Source organism: Stigmatopora argus, chromosome 19, assembly GCF_051989625.1.
Source record: "Stigmatopora argus isolate UIUO_Sarg chromosome 19, RoL_Sarg_1.0, whole genome shotgun sequence".
Lineage (NCBI taxonomy): Eukaryota > Metazoa > Chordata > Actinopteri > Syngnathiformes > Syngnathidae > Stigmatopora > Stigmatopora argus.
Window position 1 is genome coordinate 6,906,131 of NC_135405.1, and position 17,840 is coordinate 6,923,970.

Genomic DNA, 17,840 nt, shown 5'->3' on the forward strand with positions numbered 1-17,840 from the left:
ATACATAAGCGACATTATGATGCTGTTTGTAACAGATGACAGCCTGGAATGTAATGCTGTTGTTCACACGTAACAGTTGTCTTTTCAGTGGCGAACAGAGCATTTGGTACCTTGGTGTCTCATACAAAAGCTCTTTCATTCAGCTGACAAAGTAATTGCTGGAAAGTTGAATTTTTGTTGTCTTGGTTACTCTGTGGAAATGAAGGAAAATAGCGTAAATCGAAAGCTGAGGTCCTATTTGTCAGTTTTTGGGGAGTAAGCCAACTCTTTGAAAGCTCTCATTTTTATACTGCTTCCAAGAAGCATTTAAAAACAAATTATCATTCATAAATTTTCCAGTCCGCTTATCCTCACAAGGGTTGTAGGGCTCTCAGATAACTATGGCCAGCAAGCATCAAACGTTTTATAGAACATTTTTGGGTGAATTTATAACTACTGTTAATCATCGTTTCCAATCTTTGATTTACACAAACGGTAAATCTAATATTTAAATATATACCTGCAATATGTTTGATTTTTTAATGCACCTGCCTACTTCTGAAAGTGATTATTTCAAATATGTTCGCAATCACCATAAATGCCGAATACTGCCATTACGTTCATTACATCAGAACTTTTATATGAAGAATGCTTATCTCAAGATGTTCAGTACAAAACTCATGGATCGGCCTAACCTTTTATAATGTTTTAATTTTTGTAGGATTGCATGGAGGAAATCAATTTGTTCAGTGAGAATAAAAGCCATTTGAAGCAGCTGGGAGAGCAGCTGCTGTTGGCCAGTGACGAGGCCAAGCAGACCCAAGTCTTTGGATCTATGCAAGAGATTAACCAGAGATGGCACAACCTCTTCAGCCACATCGAAACCAGGTGATTATGCAACATGAATGTGCGTGTTACTACAATCATACCTTGATATACGAACTTATTGCGTTCTGGGAGCGAGCTCGTATGTCGATTTACTCGTATTTCAAATCAACGTTTCCCATAAAAATGAAGTAAATACAAACTGATTCGTTCCCATACTCTGAAAAAAACCTGGATATTACAATGGAAAAACATTTTTATTGGTTGTAATACACCATCTACTAACAGAGTAACAAATAACTAGTGGTTATTATGTTTAATAGTAAAATGAGACATTATTTAGTACAACGCAGAGGGCTACCCTTTATTGCACCAGCTTGCTTTGGACCCATTGTTTTTCCCTTAATTCTGCACGGACTAATGCAAAAAAAAACCCGAAAAAAAGGCAATGCTCCACCCAGTGCTCGTAGATATCTTTGCACGAGGGAGATGCGGCGAGAAAGACTGCAATCATAAGCAGCCTCTCGCGTCTCGTATGCTCGCATCTCAAAATTTGTCTCATATCTCAAGGCAAATGCTCAGAATTTTACTCCTATCTCAAATTGCTCGTATGTTGGGGCACTCGTATGTCAAGGTATTACTGTATAGCCCCCCCATCCCAATCTCTTTAACAGCAGGAAGGCATTCACAGAGACTAGGCAATTCTCCCCAAGCACTCAAGTTAATATAATTAGTTCATTTCCATCCATGCCCTTCAAGGCTGTGTGAGGATGGAGCCTATGCCAGCTGACTAGTCCTCTTTAATAAACACAATAGTTTGAATGTGAGTCCATCCACCTGCTGCCGCTTGCTCTGCAGCTGTCAGGCAAACCTGACTCCTGATGTACACAAAGCAGGTTAAGCCCCCCTAATCATGAAATGGCCCCTGCTAGACAATGTTGTGCTGGAGCAGCTGCTTCAATCGCCTGGTAGCTCTACTCACTCAGCCAACCCAAGTAAAAAAAGAAAAAACTTTGCTAGACTCTCAGACAGGACCATATGTCCTTATATTCACGGGGATCCCCCCTCCAACTCAGGACCTTTAGGGGAGGGTGGGCTCCATGGGCGTGACCTGTCAGCACCAATTAACAGTGATCCTGAAAGGACAATTTTAAATGAGGTTTCGGGGGATACCCTTGGCAAGATGTGACGCTGACAATGCTTCATTGTCTGGAATTTGCTTCCAAAATAACAGAAAATGTCTGAAACATTTCCTGGCATTGTCTGATAAAGTCCAATCGAGAAGCAGAGGCTCAGTGGTTAATAGACAGAGGATATCCGAGCTAACCATAAATGCCACTAATCTCTTCTTAAGATGGTTGATGGTCATTTGTTTGTGTTTGGCAATTTGTTTAGTATAGAGAGGCCAACCGCTGCTTTTTGTTACAGCAAACAGAGCGTATCAGCGATCAAAGATTTGGCAAACAATGTGTCATCGAAAGGTTATCTCTTTTCAGTGACAATAATACGTAGTAGATATTATCTTTAGATTATTCAGAAAATGAATACTTGGTTCAATTGAGCAGCTTACCATAATTTTAACAAAGAAGTTCTTTTTAAAAGCTTATGTAAAAAAAGTGTGTCATTAATGCTTGCAACTTATTTTGGCATTTACTTGAAAAATTACCAGAAAAATATGTTGTTGTCTTTTTTTAACATATTTTTTTGTCTTCAAACTTACATTTTTTAACATTTTTCTAAGCACTTCATCATTTTTAGATTATGCAGTATACTGTGGACTGGTCATTTTTTTTAATGCATAAATATGGGGGATTGCCGGTAGATTTATGCTCACGTTGCTGAAAAATTCATATTGGCCCTGAGATTATTTTTCATTTTATCGGGTGTTTATTTAGTCCATGTACTGTATACAGTAACATAGTGTTCTTAACATTTAGTTCAAGCCCTCCTGAGATACTCAAACTTTGTCCTCCAACCAAATATCCTCACTGATCCTGCAGCTTTTTCCTTCACCCATTCTACTCTTGTCCTTCTTGGAATGGACCCCTGACAGGGTTTTGTCTCTTTGTGCAGCATACACATTAAGATTCTAGCTTTTGTTGGGTTGCCAAAGGTTAGATAAGGTAAATGAGTCCAAGAGACAATATATTACACGACGGTGGTGTTGCCGGGGAAAATTAACGCCTACTCTACTCTCTTTAGTTCACACCATAAAACCTGAAATGTCAAGTGCTACAAGTGGAAGCAGTGACTTGCATTGTGTGACTCTGAGCTCTGTCTGTTTAATCAAGTTCAGTTTTAAAAGAGCAAAGCCTTACACGTGTCACCACAGCAAACTTTGGGGTAAAATATGCATTTCCAAATGTTACACTTGATTTCATACATGGCCACAATCGAGAAAACCCATCTAAATTTCTGGGTTTGATCTACAGCTCCTCATGACCATATTGACATACTTTATATTGTTGCACAAGATACACTATGTTCTCATGGGATCGCATGTGTCATCAGTAAGTAGCTGAATGAGATGCTACTTTTCTAGATTTCATTTATCTTTCTGTCGCCTCTGAGTCATGTAATTTTGGGATTTAAAGTTTGGTTATATATTTCACGATTTGCTTCTTTAAGAACCATTACAACCATTCTTTTTCACTTGGTGTTGTTTTAATCGACACTATTTGGTTTGAGCGCGTCTAGTTCTTCACATTGACCAGCCATGATGGACGTAAACAGGAGAAAAGGGATCAAATAGGGAGATTAACTCAAACTCGTGAATGGGACACACTTCAGGCTTTCTTCGTCTCTAGGGAGAACTTTTGTCCCGAGCGTTACTATGACATCAGTCAGGGGGTGTGTTGCCATGGGAATATTAGGGGTTTGGAAGGGGGAGACACCTGTGAATTGGAATGAAGTCTTTGTAACTTGTTGTTGTTTTGTTTAGTGGTATGTTCAACAAGAGTCGTAGTCCTAGTTGTTTGTATAAAAAAAAAAATCCCCAGTACTTATTCAGAGCAAAAGAGAAAAATGGTTGAATAGTGCTATACATCTATCTCCCCTTTATTCCTTGAGAGAGGAATGTCCACACCACACCAGAAAAAGCATACAAATAACTTATACATTACCTATTGTTTTCAAAATGGGGGATTTTGAGCATCATCCATTTCCTGTAACAGTCAAAATGAGATGGCAATGCCATTACTATACTGGTGTCTCTAACATATTCAACATAATTTATGTCTCCGAAATTAGTTATTCTTACAGGTACTATGAAATACTACAATCATAATGCAATGAAATGGTAGCAGACCATATTTTGGATGCAAATCCAAAAGTGGCAAAAAATGCTTAATCGTGAAATAAAATCCTAGTCTTCCTTTTTCAGATGCCTTAGCCCCGCATACTAAGAAATCTCCTAGAACAAGCTATGTCTCCTATTCTGTCATTTTACGTATACTAGCGTGTGCAGTACTAGAAAGGTGTTTTGGATGGAATAATCGGTGGTAATAGTTTTAAAACAATTGGACGGATTTGAGGTTTCAATTTGTTTTCTACATGTAAAATTATATCAGTGCAGTGATTTTAATTTTTGACATGTCACCATTTCATAGCACCTTTAGCATATGGTATACCACAGTTCCTAATTAAAAGCAAATGTTAAAACACTTCTATACAAATGATCAGATTTAGAAAACAACCAAATAAGAGGACAATTTTCTGCCCGTCTTCATATTATTAGTTTACTATTGCATGCAGATTTCTTAAAAATGCAACCTAGTTCATATGCTCATTTCCTGCAGCCTATTTTTAGAGGTAGGTTGGAACATATTTAATTTGCTTTATTAGTTTTGATCACATCAGTTGTTCCTTCCATTAATACGTCTCGTGTCTTCGGTGGAGTAGTAGAGACTTTGAAATCTGCTTTATGTGTGCTTGTTTAGAGTGACAAAGCTGAAGGAGACTTTGCTAAGAGTGCAGCAGTTGGACAAAAACATGAGTAACCTCCGATCATGGCTTTCGCGTGTTGAGGCTGAACTGTCCAGGCCCATCACTTACAGTGTGTGTCATCACCAAGAGATCCAGAAGAGGCTGGCTGAGCAGCAGGTAACAAACATTCACTAAAGAGGAAAAAAAGACAAGGCTTCTAAATTATAAATGAATTATTAGTCTAAAAAAAAATCAATATACTTTGCCATTCAATCTCAATTGTTCAATGTCACTCATCTTTTTCCAGCCTAAAAATAATGTTCCAAGCATGAGTGTGTGTGGGTGTGTGTTTTTAAATTATTAATTGATATGAATCCATTGTGTAAATTTGGGTGGGGTAAACTGTGGATTTGAAGCCATGCTTGCTGCACACGTGTCTGTTCAGGAGCTGCAACGGGACATTGAGCAGCACACGGAAGGCGTAACTTCTGTCCTCAACCTTTGCGACGTTTTGTTGAGGGACGAAGATGCCGCTGCCGCCACTGAGATGGAAGATGACTCCCTGCAGGAAACCAGTCGTAGCCTGGACCAACGTTGGAGGACCATCTGTGTCATGGCTCTAGACAGGAGACTTAGGTAGGAACTCCCAACATCACCGTAGAATGGCGGGTGCAAATGTGTGTAAGACCTTAGATATAATAGCGGAACAAAAACTTTCTTACTTCAACTAGACCAAGGGTGTCAGACTCGGGTTGGTTCGTGGGCCGTTTTAACGTCAACTTGATTTCACGTGGGCCGGACCATTTTAGATATAATATTTAATTATTATTTTTATAAATGGATTAAAAGAACCAGATTAAAAGCCCTGAATATTCAGTTTTTTATAGATCTAAAACAATGTTTATTTTAGCTTTTTTAATATATTTTTAGATTTTACAAAATGATTTTTGAACTAAAAACACAGAAAAAATGGATTAAAAAATTACAATTATTGATTTAAAAGGGGGGAAATCAGGAAATGTAATATACATCTATACTCTTCATTTTAATTTGATCCTAAAACAGAAAGTCGGCACTCATGATTTACTTTCCTGGGCCACACAAAATGATGCGGTGGGCCAGATTTGGCCCCCGGACCGCCACTTTGACACCTGTGAACTAGACTATTATTATGTGTATTAGTCTCTTAACCCTAGCAGAGTTTACCATATTTTTTGGGCTATTAAGTCACTTTTTTTCCTAGTCTCTGGTACGATTTATTATTATTATTTATTATTTTGCTTCCTCTTTATGCATTTTTATTTTTACAACCTATGTATACTCCGGTGCGAATTAAAGTCCAAAAAATAGAATAGTTCTTTGAAAATATGATCAAAACTTCAGTGAAACTGCCATTTAAAACATTAATTGGGAACTGTGCCTTCAGTCTATCACTAACGCTAAGCACTTTGGTTTTATTTGACTTTGTAGGATTGAGGAAACCTGGAGACTGTGGTGCAAGTTTCTAGAGGACTATTCACAATTTGAGGACTGGCTAAAGATAGCAGAGAAAGCTGCCTCCAACCCGAACACTGGAGATGTTCTTTACACAGTCGCCAAGGAGGAACTAAAGAAGTTTGAGGCAAGTTGAAAAGATTGGCTAAAAGTTTGCATTGTATCGAATTTGACTATTCAGGCATACTTCACTTGATAGTTTAGGATAGAAATGAATCATCATTAACAGATTTTAGAAATGAAGGAAGACAATAATACAATAAGAACAAAATAATACAAACAACTTTGTATTCTGACAATAGTGCTCAAAATTTGTTTATTCCGCCTTCAACTTTTAGGGGTTTCAAAGGCAAGTGCACGAGCGTCTGACCCAATTAGAACTTGTCAACAACCAGTATCGCCGCCTGGCAAGGGAGAATCGTACCGACCGCTCCAGCCAGCTTAAAGCGATGGTCCACGAGGGTAACCGTCGCTGGGACATTCTGCATCGACGAGTGGCCGCTATACTTCGCAGGCTCAAGGTAGCATCAAAGAACGCAATATTGAATGACATTTAACCACAAATTTGTCGTGGTTAAATTCTACCTGGAACACAAAAATGAGAGAAGTAATTTTTCTTTGTGTTTCAAATCAGAAGAAAACTTTAGATACGTTTTTGTACCCACCATGCAAGCTAGTATTGACTATTGGATAGTTGAATTAGTGAATCAACTTCAATTTCGATCAAAACTGAAATAGAACAGTGTAAAACTAATTCTGCCTTTGAAAAGTATGATTTTGTTGTTCTTTTTTTAGCATTTCACCAGTCAGAGAGAGGAATTTGAAGCCACCAGAGAAAGCATGTTGGTGTGGCTGACAGAACTGGACTTGCAGCTTACTAACGTTGAACACTTTTCCGAAAGCGACGTCCATCACAAGATACAACAGCTTAGTGTGAGAACCATACTTTCATTTGACTGCTTTCGTGCTCTTTTTATGCAAGCTGAAATTGTTTTTATATATACTAAAGTGTCTATATTTTTTGTTACGTTCTTTTTTAGGCATACACTTCATTTGTATGTGCGGTCAAATGCATTTTCCAACTATGATGATTTTGTTTTGTTCATCTTTCTGGGTGCAGAGCTTCCAGAAGGAGATTATCGTAAACACGGAGCGGATTGACGGGCTGATCGTATTTGGTGAAAGTCTCATCCAGAGGAGTTCACCCGAGGATGCTGCGCTGATCGAAGAAGAGCTGGAGGAGCTTCACAGCTACTGTCAGGAGGTTTTCAGCCGACTGGTTCGCTTCCATCAACGTCTCAGCCAGCCGCCGGTAAAGTCATTTTTCATCAGGCGTGAAACTGTATCAGGTCATATTTTGAATGCTAAGGTTAGGTTGTCAGACCGCATAAGAAAAGTTGAAAATGAAGAACTTTCTTTTTCATCTTAGATGATCACTATAGAGCCAGAGTACTACTCCCAGACCACCTTTTCTCTGGAGTCGAGCTTGGAACTGATTGCACGGCCTTGGCTCGGACGGAGCCAAGGGAGCCTTCCGGCCACGCCCTCACACCTACTGGCATTTCCCCTTGAGCAATCGGGGCGAGAGACACCTGTGAGCGTGGACTCTCTGCCCTTAGAGTGGGACCACACGGGGGATGTTGGAGGATCGTCATCCCATGAGGACGATGAGGATGACGGACGACTCGACGATGAGGGAATTTACTTCAGTGCATTGTCAGGTATGAATACAGTTTCACGACATGCTGGCCACTTTGTTAGGTACCCCTCCAGAATCTAAATCGGGGGGTGTCCAAACTATTCCCCACTGATCCGACAATTTAACCAGTGAGGTTTCTTCTGAAAGAAGCAGCATATGGCTGCAATCAACTGATTACAAGAGCCCAGTTTGGTGAAAATGTCATTAAAACCTTCACCCACTTTTGAGGACTGATTTGGACAGCCATGATCTAAATACATAAAACAGATGTCCGTCTTAATGAAGTCACACAAGAGGATTTTTAGGAATACACACTGTCAGCTGTATTACTTTAATATATATTTATTATTAATATAATAAATGAATGAATTGATATTAATCAATGAAAATGATATTTTATAAACACAACAATTCATCAACAACATAAAAATGATCAATAAATAGTTGAATTTAGGAAAAACTGCATAAACAAAAGATAGACATGCTAATTAAATTTGTGTATTTTTTTTAAAATGAATATTTGGCTTTTGACCTCCAAAAAGACCATTTTTACCAACTCTAAAATTGCCATAAATCACATAAATACACTTATTGGACTTGTTACAGTTGACCTATTTTAGTGTTTCGCTAGGCACAGAAAGTGCAACAGACAAAATTAGTGGTTTCATTGAAAAATAAAAATCCGACATTCAAACGTATTTGCATAGTGATTTTTTACTAGATACAATAGAGGAGATTAAAAATAGAATTGGATCAGGATTGAGGATTCTGCACATCTGCCACAGGCTGCTTTCCTTAACATGTTCATGGTTTTATTGGACAGATCATGAATGTGTCCATTACTATGCCCAGAAAAGTCTTTCAACATTTTCTGGCTCAATTGACTCTTAACGCCCCTTTACTTCGTGTAACTTAGTATTTATTGAAAAACATTTATAGCCAAGCAAAATGTTCTCACTCGTTTTTCTTTTCTTTGACACATTCTTGTATTATGAAAGTTACGTGAACTGGGTCAACTGTGTGCGTTAGGATTATTCTACTACAAAGTTGACCTTCTTTCCTCACGCGCTCCCTTTTATTTTCCTCCACAATAAAAGCTCCCAATTTATTAATGTTGATCCTCGTCCCTCCTATATGCCAATACTCGTGAGCTCCCCTTCCTCACCGTTAAGCAACAATAACAAACAGCATAAACCACTATTTACTGTCCCCTTCTGCTGTCTTTCACAAACATTTCATGAGGTCACTTTACTTTCACAAATGCCTCTAAAGTCATTTGTCAGTTTTTACATTCATCGTAACGTTTCCAGCTGCAAACTGTTTTTTACACAACCATTGAATCTAATCAGAGCAGAGCTCTAATAAAAATACAAATTAGGTTTGTTGGACAGTAAGTTATTTTTGTCATTTTGTTCTCCCACCAAATACTGTTAGGTTTTTTTTTAATATTTTGTCCTCAAAAAGGAACAAAATAATCGGAATCCATTCCAAAACACAGACATGTTTCATATGAATACTTTAAAAATGTTTCGGTCCAAATTTTTCCAACAAAAGACAAAATGCGCAATGTAGGAAAAGTGCCATCTGCGTATGCCTCAAAAAAGAAGCTTCTACAAAGCATGAGTGTTTCTCGTACGCCTTTGCTGAATGAGTCCTAAAAGACCCTCCTGCTGACCTGTACTCTATTAATCATGAGGTATTTTTATTAGCTCACAAAGGTTTGACAGGCACACTTTGAACATGTTTTGGGTGAGAAAATACTCATATTTTAGGCGAATGGGCTCTGCTACATCTCAAGGTTATTATTGTTTTTGGGTTCACCTTGTTTTCTTGTGTCAGTGTCGATGGCTTCCTATGACTCACCGACATGGCACTCAGCTGCAGAAGACCAAACGGATGCGGGGAGCGACACTAGCACTAATCCCACCATCACCATCACCAGCAAGGACAGCTATGTACGTTTCACATGTATTTTTCCATGAGATCCAAACAAACCAGTGAAAGCAAAAGGCTTATCGGCAATGTTCCCTCTAAGCTGCGCACGTGCGGAATTGCGCACTACTCTCGTCTTCTCTGCGCACAGCAAATCATATGGAGCGCACAAAATAAAATCCCAATTTTTTTTTTAGCTGTGAGGCCGACGCGCGAACCACTCATCCGCCGGGCTGCCCATTCATAGATATTAATCATTACATTTTATTATTACTAAATCATTTATGTGTAGTAGACATAAATGCTTATGGCAGGTGTGATACTGGTGTGTGCCCATAGCGAGCAATGATGATGTTGCTCCCACTGGTACTCAGTGTGCTCAGGGAGGTTTTCTTTCTGCCCAGACAAACAAAAAATTAGAGGGAACATTGCTTATCGGTAAAAAAATAAGTATAATTTTTAAAGGTGATCTTCTACAGCAAAACGTAATGAAAACTGCACAACGAACAACTAGTGAGAAAAGTCACATGTCAGTCATGCAGTTATGTGACATTTTATTAAGCGTGTATCACCTTGTTTCCAGTTGCATCAAATGTCTCAGTGTGGGGACCACATTGAAGAGATTAAAAGAGTATCTTTCATGCTCAATGATGAGGAACAGCCTGAGATTTCTTTGACAAACTTCGAAGTCTTGGACACACAGTCGGGTGAGCAATTGAATATGACAATTCATATTGGACCATGTTTTTGAAGGATAGGTTCGCTTAGCATGTGCGTCTGATCTGTCAGGTGTGATTGAACGATGGGAGCTGCTCCAAGCTCAGTCCAGCCATGACCAAAACGCTGACCTTCAGGATCCACAAACTGTCACACCTGACATTGATGATGTCATTTCCTGGTTGGACAACATTCATCCGGTGCTAGACCGCCTCCAGCAGTCGCGCTCAAGTAACAGAATTGTTGACATGGCAACCAGAGCTAATGAGATGAAGGTAACATTAAGTCCAAAATAAAATCATTACTGCAGTTTAGACCTCCACCAACATTGCATTTGCTTTTTCAAGGCTAATGTTTTTTTGCAGTCATTCTGACAACAACACTGTAGATGAAAAAAAAAACTTTTTGGTTTGTTTTTTTAACCTTTATGACTTTAATGTGGTGTAAGGAGGAAAACATACTTAAAATGTTGAAATCGTACTACCATATACATGAATCTGCAGTGGCGTGAACATATCCCTCGTGATATAGTTGTCGCACCACAGTTGTGAGCCATTCCATCAAAACCAGAGAGTTTGTTACTTAGTCAACTAGATTTTTAGCTTTTCTTTATTTTTATTAATTCTGAAATTTCATTGTCATTTTGTGTTCTTCAAATTAAGGTAGTATGACCCCCCAAAAATCTGACATGTTTGCCTTAGGTACCATGTCTTCTGACCCCTATTTTGATCATTCATGGAGAAATGGCACCGCTACCTTTTATAATTAATTTGCCAATTTTATTGCAAGCTAGTCAGAAATGGGGTTTGTCATATTTCTTTAAATTGATATTTTTTGCTGTTTTCTTAACGTTTAAGACCGTCAACCATTTTTAAACACAACTTCAGGGGATTCAAACATTGATGTGAATGTTTCTAGGATGAAATTTTAGCCAAAATGCAAAATTACATTTGGAAAAAAACATGTGTGCAGTGCTCTTACAGGGATTCCTATACTTTGACATTTTTTCATTTGCACATTTATACCAAAATGTAATGGATTATAGGAAGTGTTTTTGAATGCTCCTGAGCTGCAATCCAAAAAGTATTAACAGCTCTTTTTCACATTAAGAGGTATTATAATGTTAATCATAGGTGAATAGCAAAAAAACTTTTGAATCTGTATTTTTTTTCAGGAGATGCAGAAGATGTTTGCACACTACAAGCCTATCATGATGTCTGCCAACCTGCATGCTCTGGAAGGCCCAGAGGAGAAGGAAAAACTCATTGATTTGAACCGAGCCTGGAGTCGAGCTTCTACACTTCTTCACCATTGGGAGGCAAATTTGAGAAGAACTCTGATGCGCTGCAAGGTGAGAAGAAATGTCATTTATCATGAAACGAGTACATCATATAAATAGAGATGATCCCTCATTTTTAGCAGGGCTTTTGAATTACTTGGATGCAAAGTGTTTCCAGCAAATATTTTTTCTATGACGTAATAAACATAGATTTATCCATTTGGCACTTTTTAAGACAAAATATAATTTATTAGTTTTCAAAGTGGATCCAGCATGTTGTACAGTCGTGCGGACAGAGCAGCTAACAGATGTGTTTGAGAACACTCCCTCTTTGGAGGCACTCACCTAAGAAAATCCATCACGCAGGAGTTTCATGAGAGCCTCCAATCCCTGTTGCTGTGGTTGGCGCATGCTGAAAACAGACGCTTTGCAGTGGACATAAGGGACCCGGAGACGCCAGTCCAAATTCTCAAACAACACCATCGCTCCCTCACAGTAAGCCCATATGTTACCCCCTGCAAAATGTTCAAGTATCATCCACTGGCTTTCCAATCAAGCCATTCCTAACAAATTGGTTTGATGAGTACGCAAGTGTGTGCGGTGTCAGTTGTTACTCTGCATCAAAATAGTATTTAAAAAAATCGTAGAATATAATAGTGACACAGAAAGCAAATTATTGGAATATGTCGTTTAGGGTACACGGTCGATTGGTCGCCGGTCTTTTGGTCGCCGGTCTTTTGGTTGCCAGTCTTTTGGTCGCCGGTCTTTTGGTCGCCCGGAAGGTTATTGATAATTACCATTTAAATCGTTGCTCCAATTCCCTAAATACAAACTGTGAATTACTATTTAGTCATATTTAATGCCCTATTAATTATTAGCTCCACATTTCCCGGACTTTTATTGTTTTTTTGTTGGAGAACTTGTTAAGACCGTGACTGACGTACCTTCTTAAAGGGACAACTCATGTACATACAAACTCTTATACACTCACGTCGGCTCAGTGAAACTGCTCATGGCCATTGTTGGCTTTTATTGATGCGTAGACCGTGTTGCTTTACCTTGTTTTGTCGCCGGTCTTTGGGTCGTCGGTCTTTTGGTCGCCCATTGTCGCGGTCCGTGCGACCAAAAGACGGCGACAAAAAGACCGGCGACCAAAAGACGGCGACCAAAAGACCGGTGACCGGTCGACCGCACACAGTCGTTTAGAGAAGTATGTCAAATTGGATTAAGAATTGTTACAGATTAAAGATTGTTTGTGAATAGCACATAGTAAATAGCCAGAGTGAATTCTGCTCTGGACCCTAATGTGAAATTTGGGGCTGGTTTGGCAGGATGCTTTGCAGCATATTTTAGTCAAAATGCTCTCAAGGAAATCCAAACAAACCGCTCATTCATATTGACATCGCTCCCTTGCTGGTTTGGCTTGAACAGTGTAAAATGATTATTTGCAGTGCAACCCAGCTAAAGTTAAAATTCAACAGTGTAAATGGGACACCATCCTATTGTAATTATACAATGAATAAAAAAAAATCAAGGCTCACATCTGTACAGTATTTATTTGTTTGTCTGAATAATAGACTGAACAATTCATCTTTCAGTTTTTAAGGATAGGTTCTATCATGAAAAAATACATTTCCCTCTCCCCATTTAGAAAATCTCCTATGTAGCTACATTATAACCTTTCTAAAAAACCTTGGATGGAATGTATCCCAATCTGCCTGGCACTGACCCTGAGCGGAATAAGATATTGTTAGATGAAAATGGACAGTGATAAAAGCAGTCCAACATTCTTTTTTATTTATTTCTTTTTACCAAGAGCTCGATGTGCTGTTGCCCCTTTCTTTCTAAGAAGGATGTAGTTCTAAGAAGGATGTTGTCATGTTGTGTAGGTGCTGCGAGATGAGTTACTAGAAAGGCAGACGCAGCAGGCCTCGCTCCAGACTTTGTGGTCTCAACTGCAGCCTGATGACAAAAACGAAGAACGCGATGAGGCCCAGGAAAAGATCCACGTGACGGGATCCAAACTCAAGTTACTTTTGAGTGATGTGACGCAGGACTTAAGCACCCTGCAACAGTGTCTGGTAACCTCTTAACAACCACATTTTTAACCCTAGTATCATCTCTTTCATGGTTATTTATATGAAAATTTGAAACTATATTACTTTTGCGTTTCTGCAGGATTCCAGAGGTCAAGATATCCGTACAGTTTCGTCTCAGGAGGTCACAAAAGCAATGACATCTCTCACTAAAAGGTACAACAGTTTTAAGTCAGTGTTGTTGAGAAAGTTGATTGTTTTTAACCGTTGGGACTTGATTTTCGTGGATGGCACAAGTCCGCTGTTGGTCATTTTGCTGCCACGTGCAATTTGACTACCATTTTTTTATGCTGTGAGCATAACACAACCAACTTCATTCACTGCCAATCAAAGAGGCTCCTCGCAATCCCTTAAAATCTTGCAAGGGGCGGAGATATTAACAATCTGTGGCTAAAAGGTTAAGTTTTAAACGGACTCATTTACACATTTGTGCAGTAAATGTACTAATCTTGATAACATGAATTTAAAATGGCATTACATTTCATGTGGTTGATCTGAAACATCTTAAAATTATGCCGCACGATATTACCCCTTTTTTTGGCCACGTCTCACCTGCACGAGAACAGAGATGCCTGTAATACTTTTAGCAGAATTAGCATTTTCCATATGGGACTTTTCCAGTTTAAACGCAAATGTATGTCAATGCCCTTGAAACATTCTGGTTCAATGTTCTTAGTATAATAGCTCCTTATTCCCGAAGCCAATTTTCTTAACACATCTGTGTGTGCCACCAGAGAAAGCGGGCACTCGGCTCCATCTCAGTCCTTCTTCAGGCGGGTCCTGCGAGCTGCTTTCCCATTTCACCTTCTCCTGTTGTTCCTGCTGCTTCTCACGTGTTTGCTCCCCCAATCGGAGAGGTACTCAAACTGTACTGTCGCCAACAACTTTGCCCGATCTTTTCATCCCATGCTTCACTATACAAATGGACCTCCGCCCACCTGAATATGAGGTGAAATTTTCCTGGCATTTTTTTTACGAAATACGTTTTTTGGAATGAACTTTTTCTACACTGGCACCTGTAATTTACTGTAACTGGCATCAGAGTGACGAACTAGTAGCTTTTCCCCAAACAAAAGTATCCAAAGCTTACAAATATTATTTGTACATATTAATTCTACAAGGAGCTCATGTATTGGTGTATATACCAAAATTAGCAACAGAAACAGTGGAGCACTATTGGAATTATTTTTCTAAGGTTTCCTGGTATGTTTATGATCATTACTAGTATGCCCATTGAATGATGTATAATTTACCAATATCATTTACAAGGAAAAGTAGTTTTTCACATTCTAATGGTTATTTTTTATATAGGAGATATTTGATACTCGATGATATATTAGAATTGGACTTAAAGTTTAAAGAGTTGGGGAGTTTTACATTTTATAATGTACAGAAATAATATAATTTATCATCACTTTTGATGGATTATGGTCTTGTATTTTTAACAACTATTTGTTATGGCATTATTTGGGCGGTAAATTAAGCTGTGAAAAATATGTTCTGTAGAGGGTTATTATAACTGGTTGTTTATTATTGCAACTGTAATTTGCAGTAAAAGGGATCTGATATGAGAAAAGAAACGAATTGCTCTCATACCCAGTGGTGGACCGTCAGGGCCTGCAAGGCCTTCTCTGCTGACCTTAAAATATCTGAATCACAGACTGATGTTAATTATATTTTGTCCATGAATACTTATTAAATAATTCCAGATTGTCTGTCAGCTTACTTTCATTGCTTTCCCCTGGTTGCGCTGCTTCCAAATGTGTTTTCATATTTAAGCATTTAACTAATCACATTTCAGCCATTATTTGTTGCCAGGGTCAGAAATCTACCTGTAGGTCTTTGCAATCTCACATCCCGCACAGCTCTGGGGTCCTGCGTTCAAATCCAGAGTGTGCATGGTATTTTGAAACAGGGTGTCCCCCGCCTCTGGTCCAGAGTCAGCTGGGACAGGCTCCAGCACCCCCCGCGACCCTAATAAGGATAAAGCGGTGGATGAGATTATTTGATAGTGGTTTTGTCAACTCACAATGGCTGAAGGAGGAGAAGAAGGGGATTTGGATAGGCTCCAGCACCCCCCGCGACCCTAATAAGGATAAAGCGGTGGGTGAGATTATTTAATAGTGTTTTTTTCAACCCACAATGGCTGAAGGAGGAGAAGAAGGGGATCTGGTTGCAGATTTACTGTCAAAGCCATTTTCAAGATGGACTTTTCAAGAAAAGCTGGACACTATTCAAGCCTGTCACAACAGGAAACTGGCATTTTCAGGCGGAGTTGTGAAATGCACAAAAAATAGACACAAAAATTGCATTGTTTTCATAATAACGTGTATTGCGTAGTCTAATACGCGTTATTGTGAAAACAATGTATTTTTTGTATGTCTATTTTAAATATGCATGTCCGGGTCAGAGTTCAAATAGCCTCCGCTATTTTAAATATGCATATCCGGGATCAGAGTTCAAATAGCTTCCGCCATTTCCGCCATTTTTCAAAATGGCGGATGAGCCAGGAGGCAGAGCGGACGTGCATTGCAGAGCAGCTCAAAAGTGACGATTTCCCGAAGAAAGCCTGACAAACTTCTCCCAGGACGATGCAGCACATTCGGTACGTTGTCGTTTGGGCATTTCGAAGCCCCAGTTCTCGTCCTAAGAGTGATTTTTTGACGGTAACATGATTCGTTAGCGTGATGTAGCCCCATGTGTGTGCAGACAGCAAAATGTTTGCAAACAAATTGGCTTCATTGCGTTACCGATCGTTCTTTGTTTGAAAATAAATCATTCCATTGTGTGTTTCAGTTGCTCAACGAGGACAGACTGTTGGGAAACATCAAGAATGTGGCCGAAACTGCCAAAAAGTAGCAGGGTGTCGGCGCCATAACAAACAAATGTTTGTGAGCCATGTGAGTATTTTTTTTAAATAGTTTATTTTCTCGATCCGTGTAACAATTGTCAGTGTTCAGTATTTAAGGCTTTGCTCAATTAGTTCGTTTTTTATGATACAATCTTATTTTGAATGAAAGCACATTTTAACTGGTCTGGTATTGATTTTTAATAGCAAGAACCTGTGTGGATAACTCACCCACAGAAGTGCCACCAGTGGATATGTGAGGAATAAAAAGTACACTTATAAAATATATACGTTTACCCTGAGCTTGTTTTCCCTTCACTTAAAGCAAGACCTTAGGGCTTGGACCTTTTCATTTTTAGTTTTAAATGTGGTTTTGACAAAACCTAGGTAAGGCATTCATTCAACAATAGCACAGGGGTCATATTTTGACTAGAGTTTAAACATATGGTAAAATAACCGTTTCTTTCCTTGGTGTATGATGAGAAAAACAGAACTAATGACTTTTTGGGATCTTTAATTTAAAAAAATTAATGGATTTGAAATGATTGACTGAAAAATTCATCCAGGATGAAATAAGGGTAATGAATGTGGGTTATTTGTGCTTCAAAATGGTTAAATAAGCACTTAATCATGCTGTAGAGCAGGGGTAGGGAACCTATGGCTCGGGAGCCATATGTGGCTCTTTTGATAGGTGCATACGGCTCTCCGCTAAAATGTGAAGTAAAATATGGTAACCACTGTTGAGAGCTCAGTCCTCAATGCATCAGTAGGAGCGTTATGTGATCATTGTGGCGCCGACACTACTTCTAGTGCGGCTTTAAACTTTTTTTTCCATTAGATTCTTCTGCATGCATACTCCCATTGGTTATCATTGATTAGCAACACCGCGACAATATTGTCAAAAGATCTCAGAGAACGTTTGTACTTTAAAAGTGGTGACATTACTACAAATAGCACACATTTTAGTGTATTTTTCCTCTTAAATTTTGAGTATGGCTCTCAAGGAATAACATTTGAAAATATTAATTGTTTATGGCTCTCTGTCAA

The 17,840-nt window shown here is 38.9% G+C and overlaps 1 protein-coding gene across 1 annotated transcript in view; it reads left to right on the forward strand.

Moving 5' to 3' along the window:
- syne2a (spectrin repeat containing, nuclear envelope 2a) overlaps positions 1-15,660 on the forward strand; it is a 49,709-nt gene extending 34,049 nt beyond the window's left edge. Inside the window, exons 50-65 of the mRNA XM_077587923.1 lie at positions 701-867; positions 4,743-4,905; positions 5,174-5,364; positions 6,199-6,349; positions 6,561-6,743; positions 7,018-7,155; positions 7,343-7,534; positions 7,652-7,943; positions 9,761-9,876; positions 10,437-10,560; positions 10,643-10,845; positions 11,745-11,921; positions 12,216-12,344; positions 13,739-13,930; positions 14,028-14,101; positions 14,680-15,660. Of these exons, the coding sequence (XP_077444049.1) occupies positions 701-867; positions 4,743-4,905; positions 5,174-5,364; positions 6,199-6,349; positions 6,561-6,743; positions 7,018-7,155; positions 7,343-7,534; positions 7,652-7,943; positions 9,761-9,876; positions 10,437-10,560; positions 10,643-10,845; positions 11,745-11,921; positions 12,216-12,344; positions 13,739-13,930; positions 14,028-14,101; positions 14,680-14,887 (2,700 nt within the window). The 3' untranslated portion in view covers positions 14,888-15,660. The remainder of the gene's footprint in view (positions 1-700; positions 868-4,742; positions 4,906-5,173; positions 5,365-6,198; positions 6,350-6,560; positions 6,744-7,017; positions 7,156-7,342; positions 7,535-7,651; positions 7,944-9,760; positions 9,877-10,436; positions 10,561-10,642; positions 10,846-11,744; positions 11,922-12,215; positions 12,345-13,738; positions 13,931-14,027; positions 14,102-14,679) is intronic.
- Positions 15,661-17,840: the final 2,180 nt, after the last annotated feature.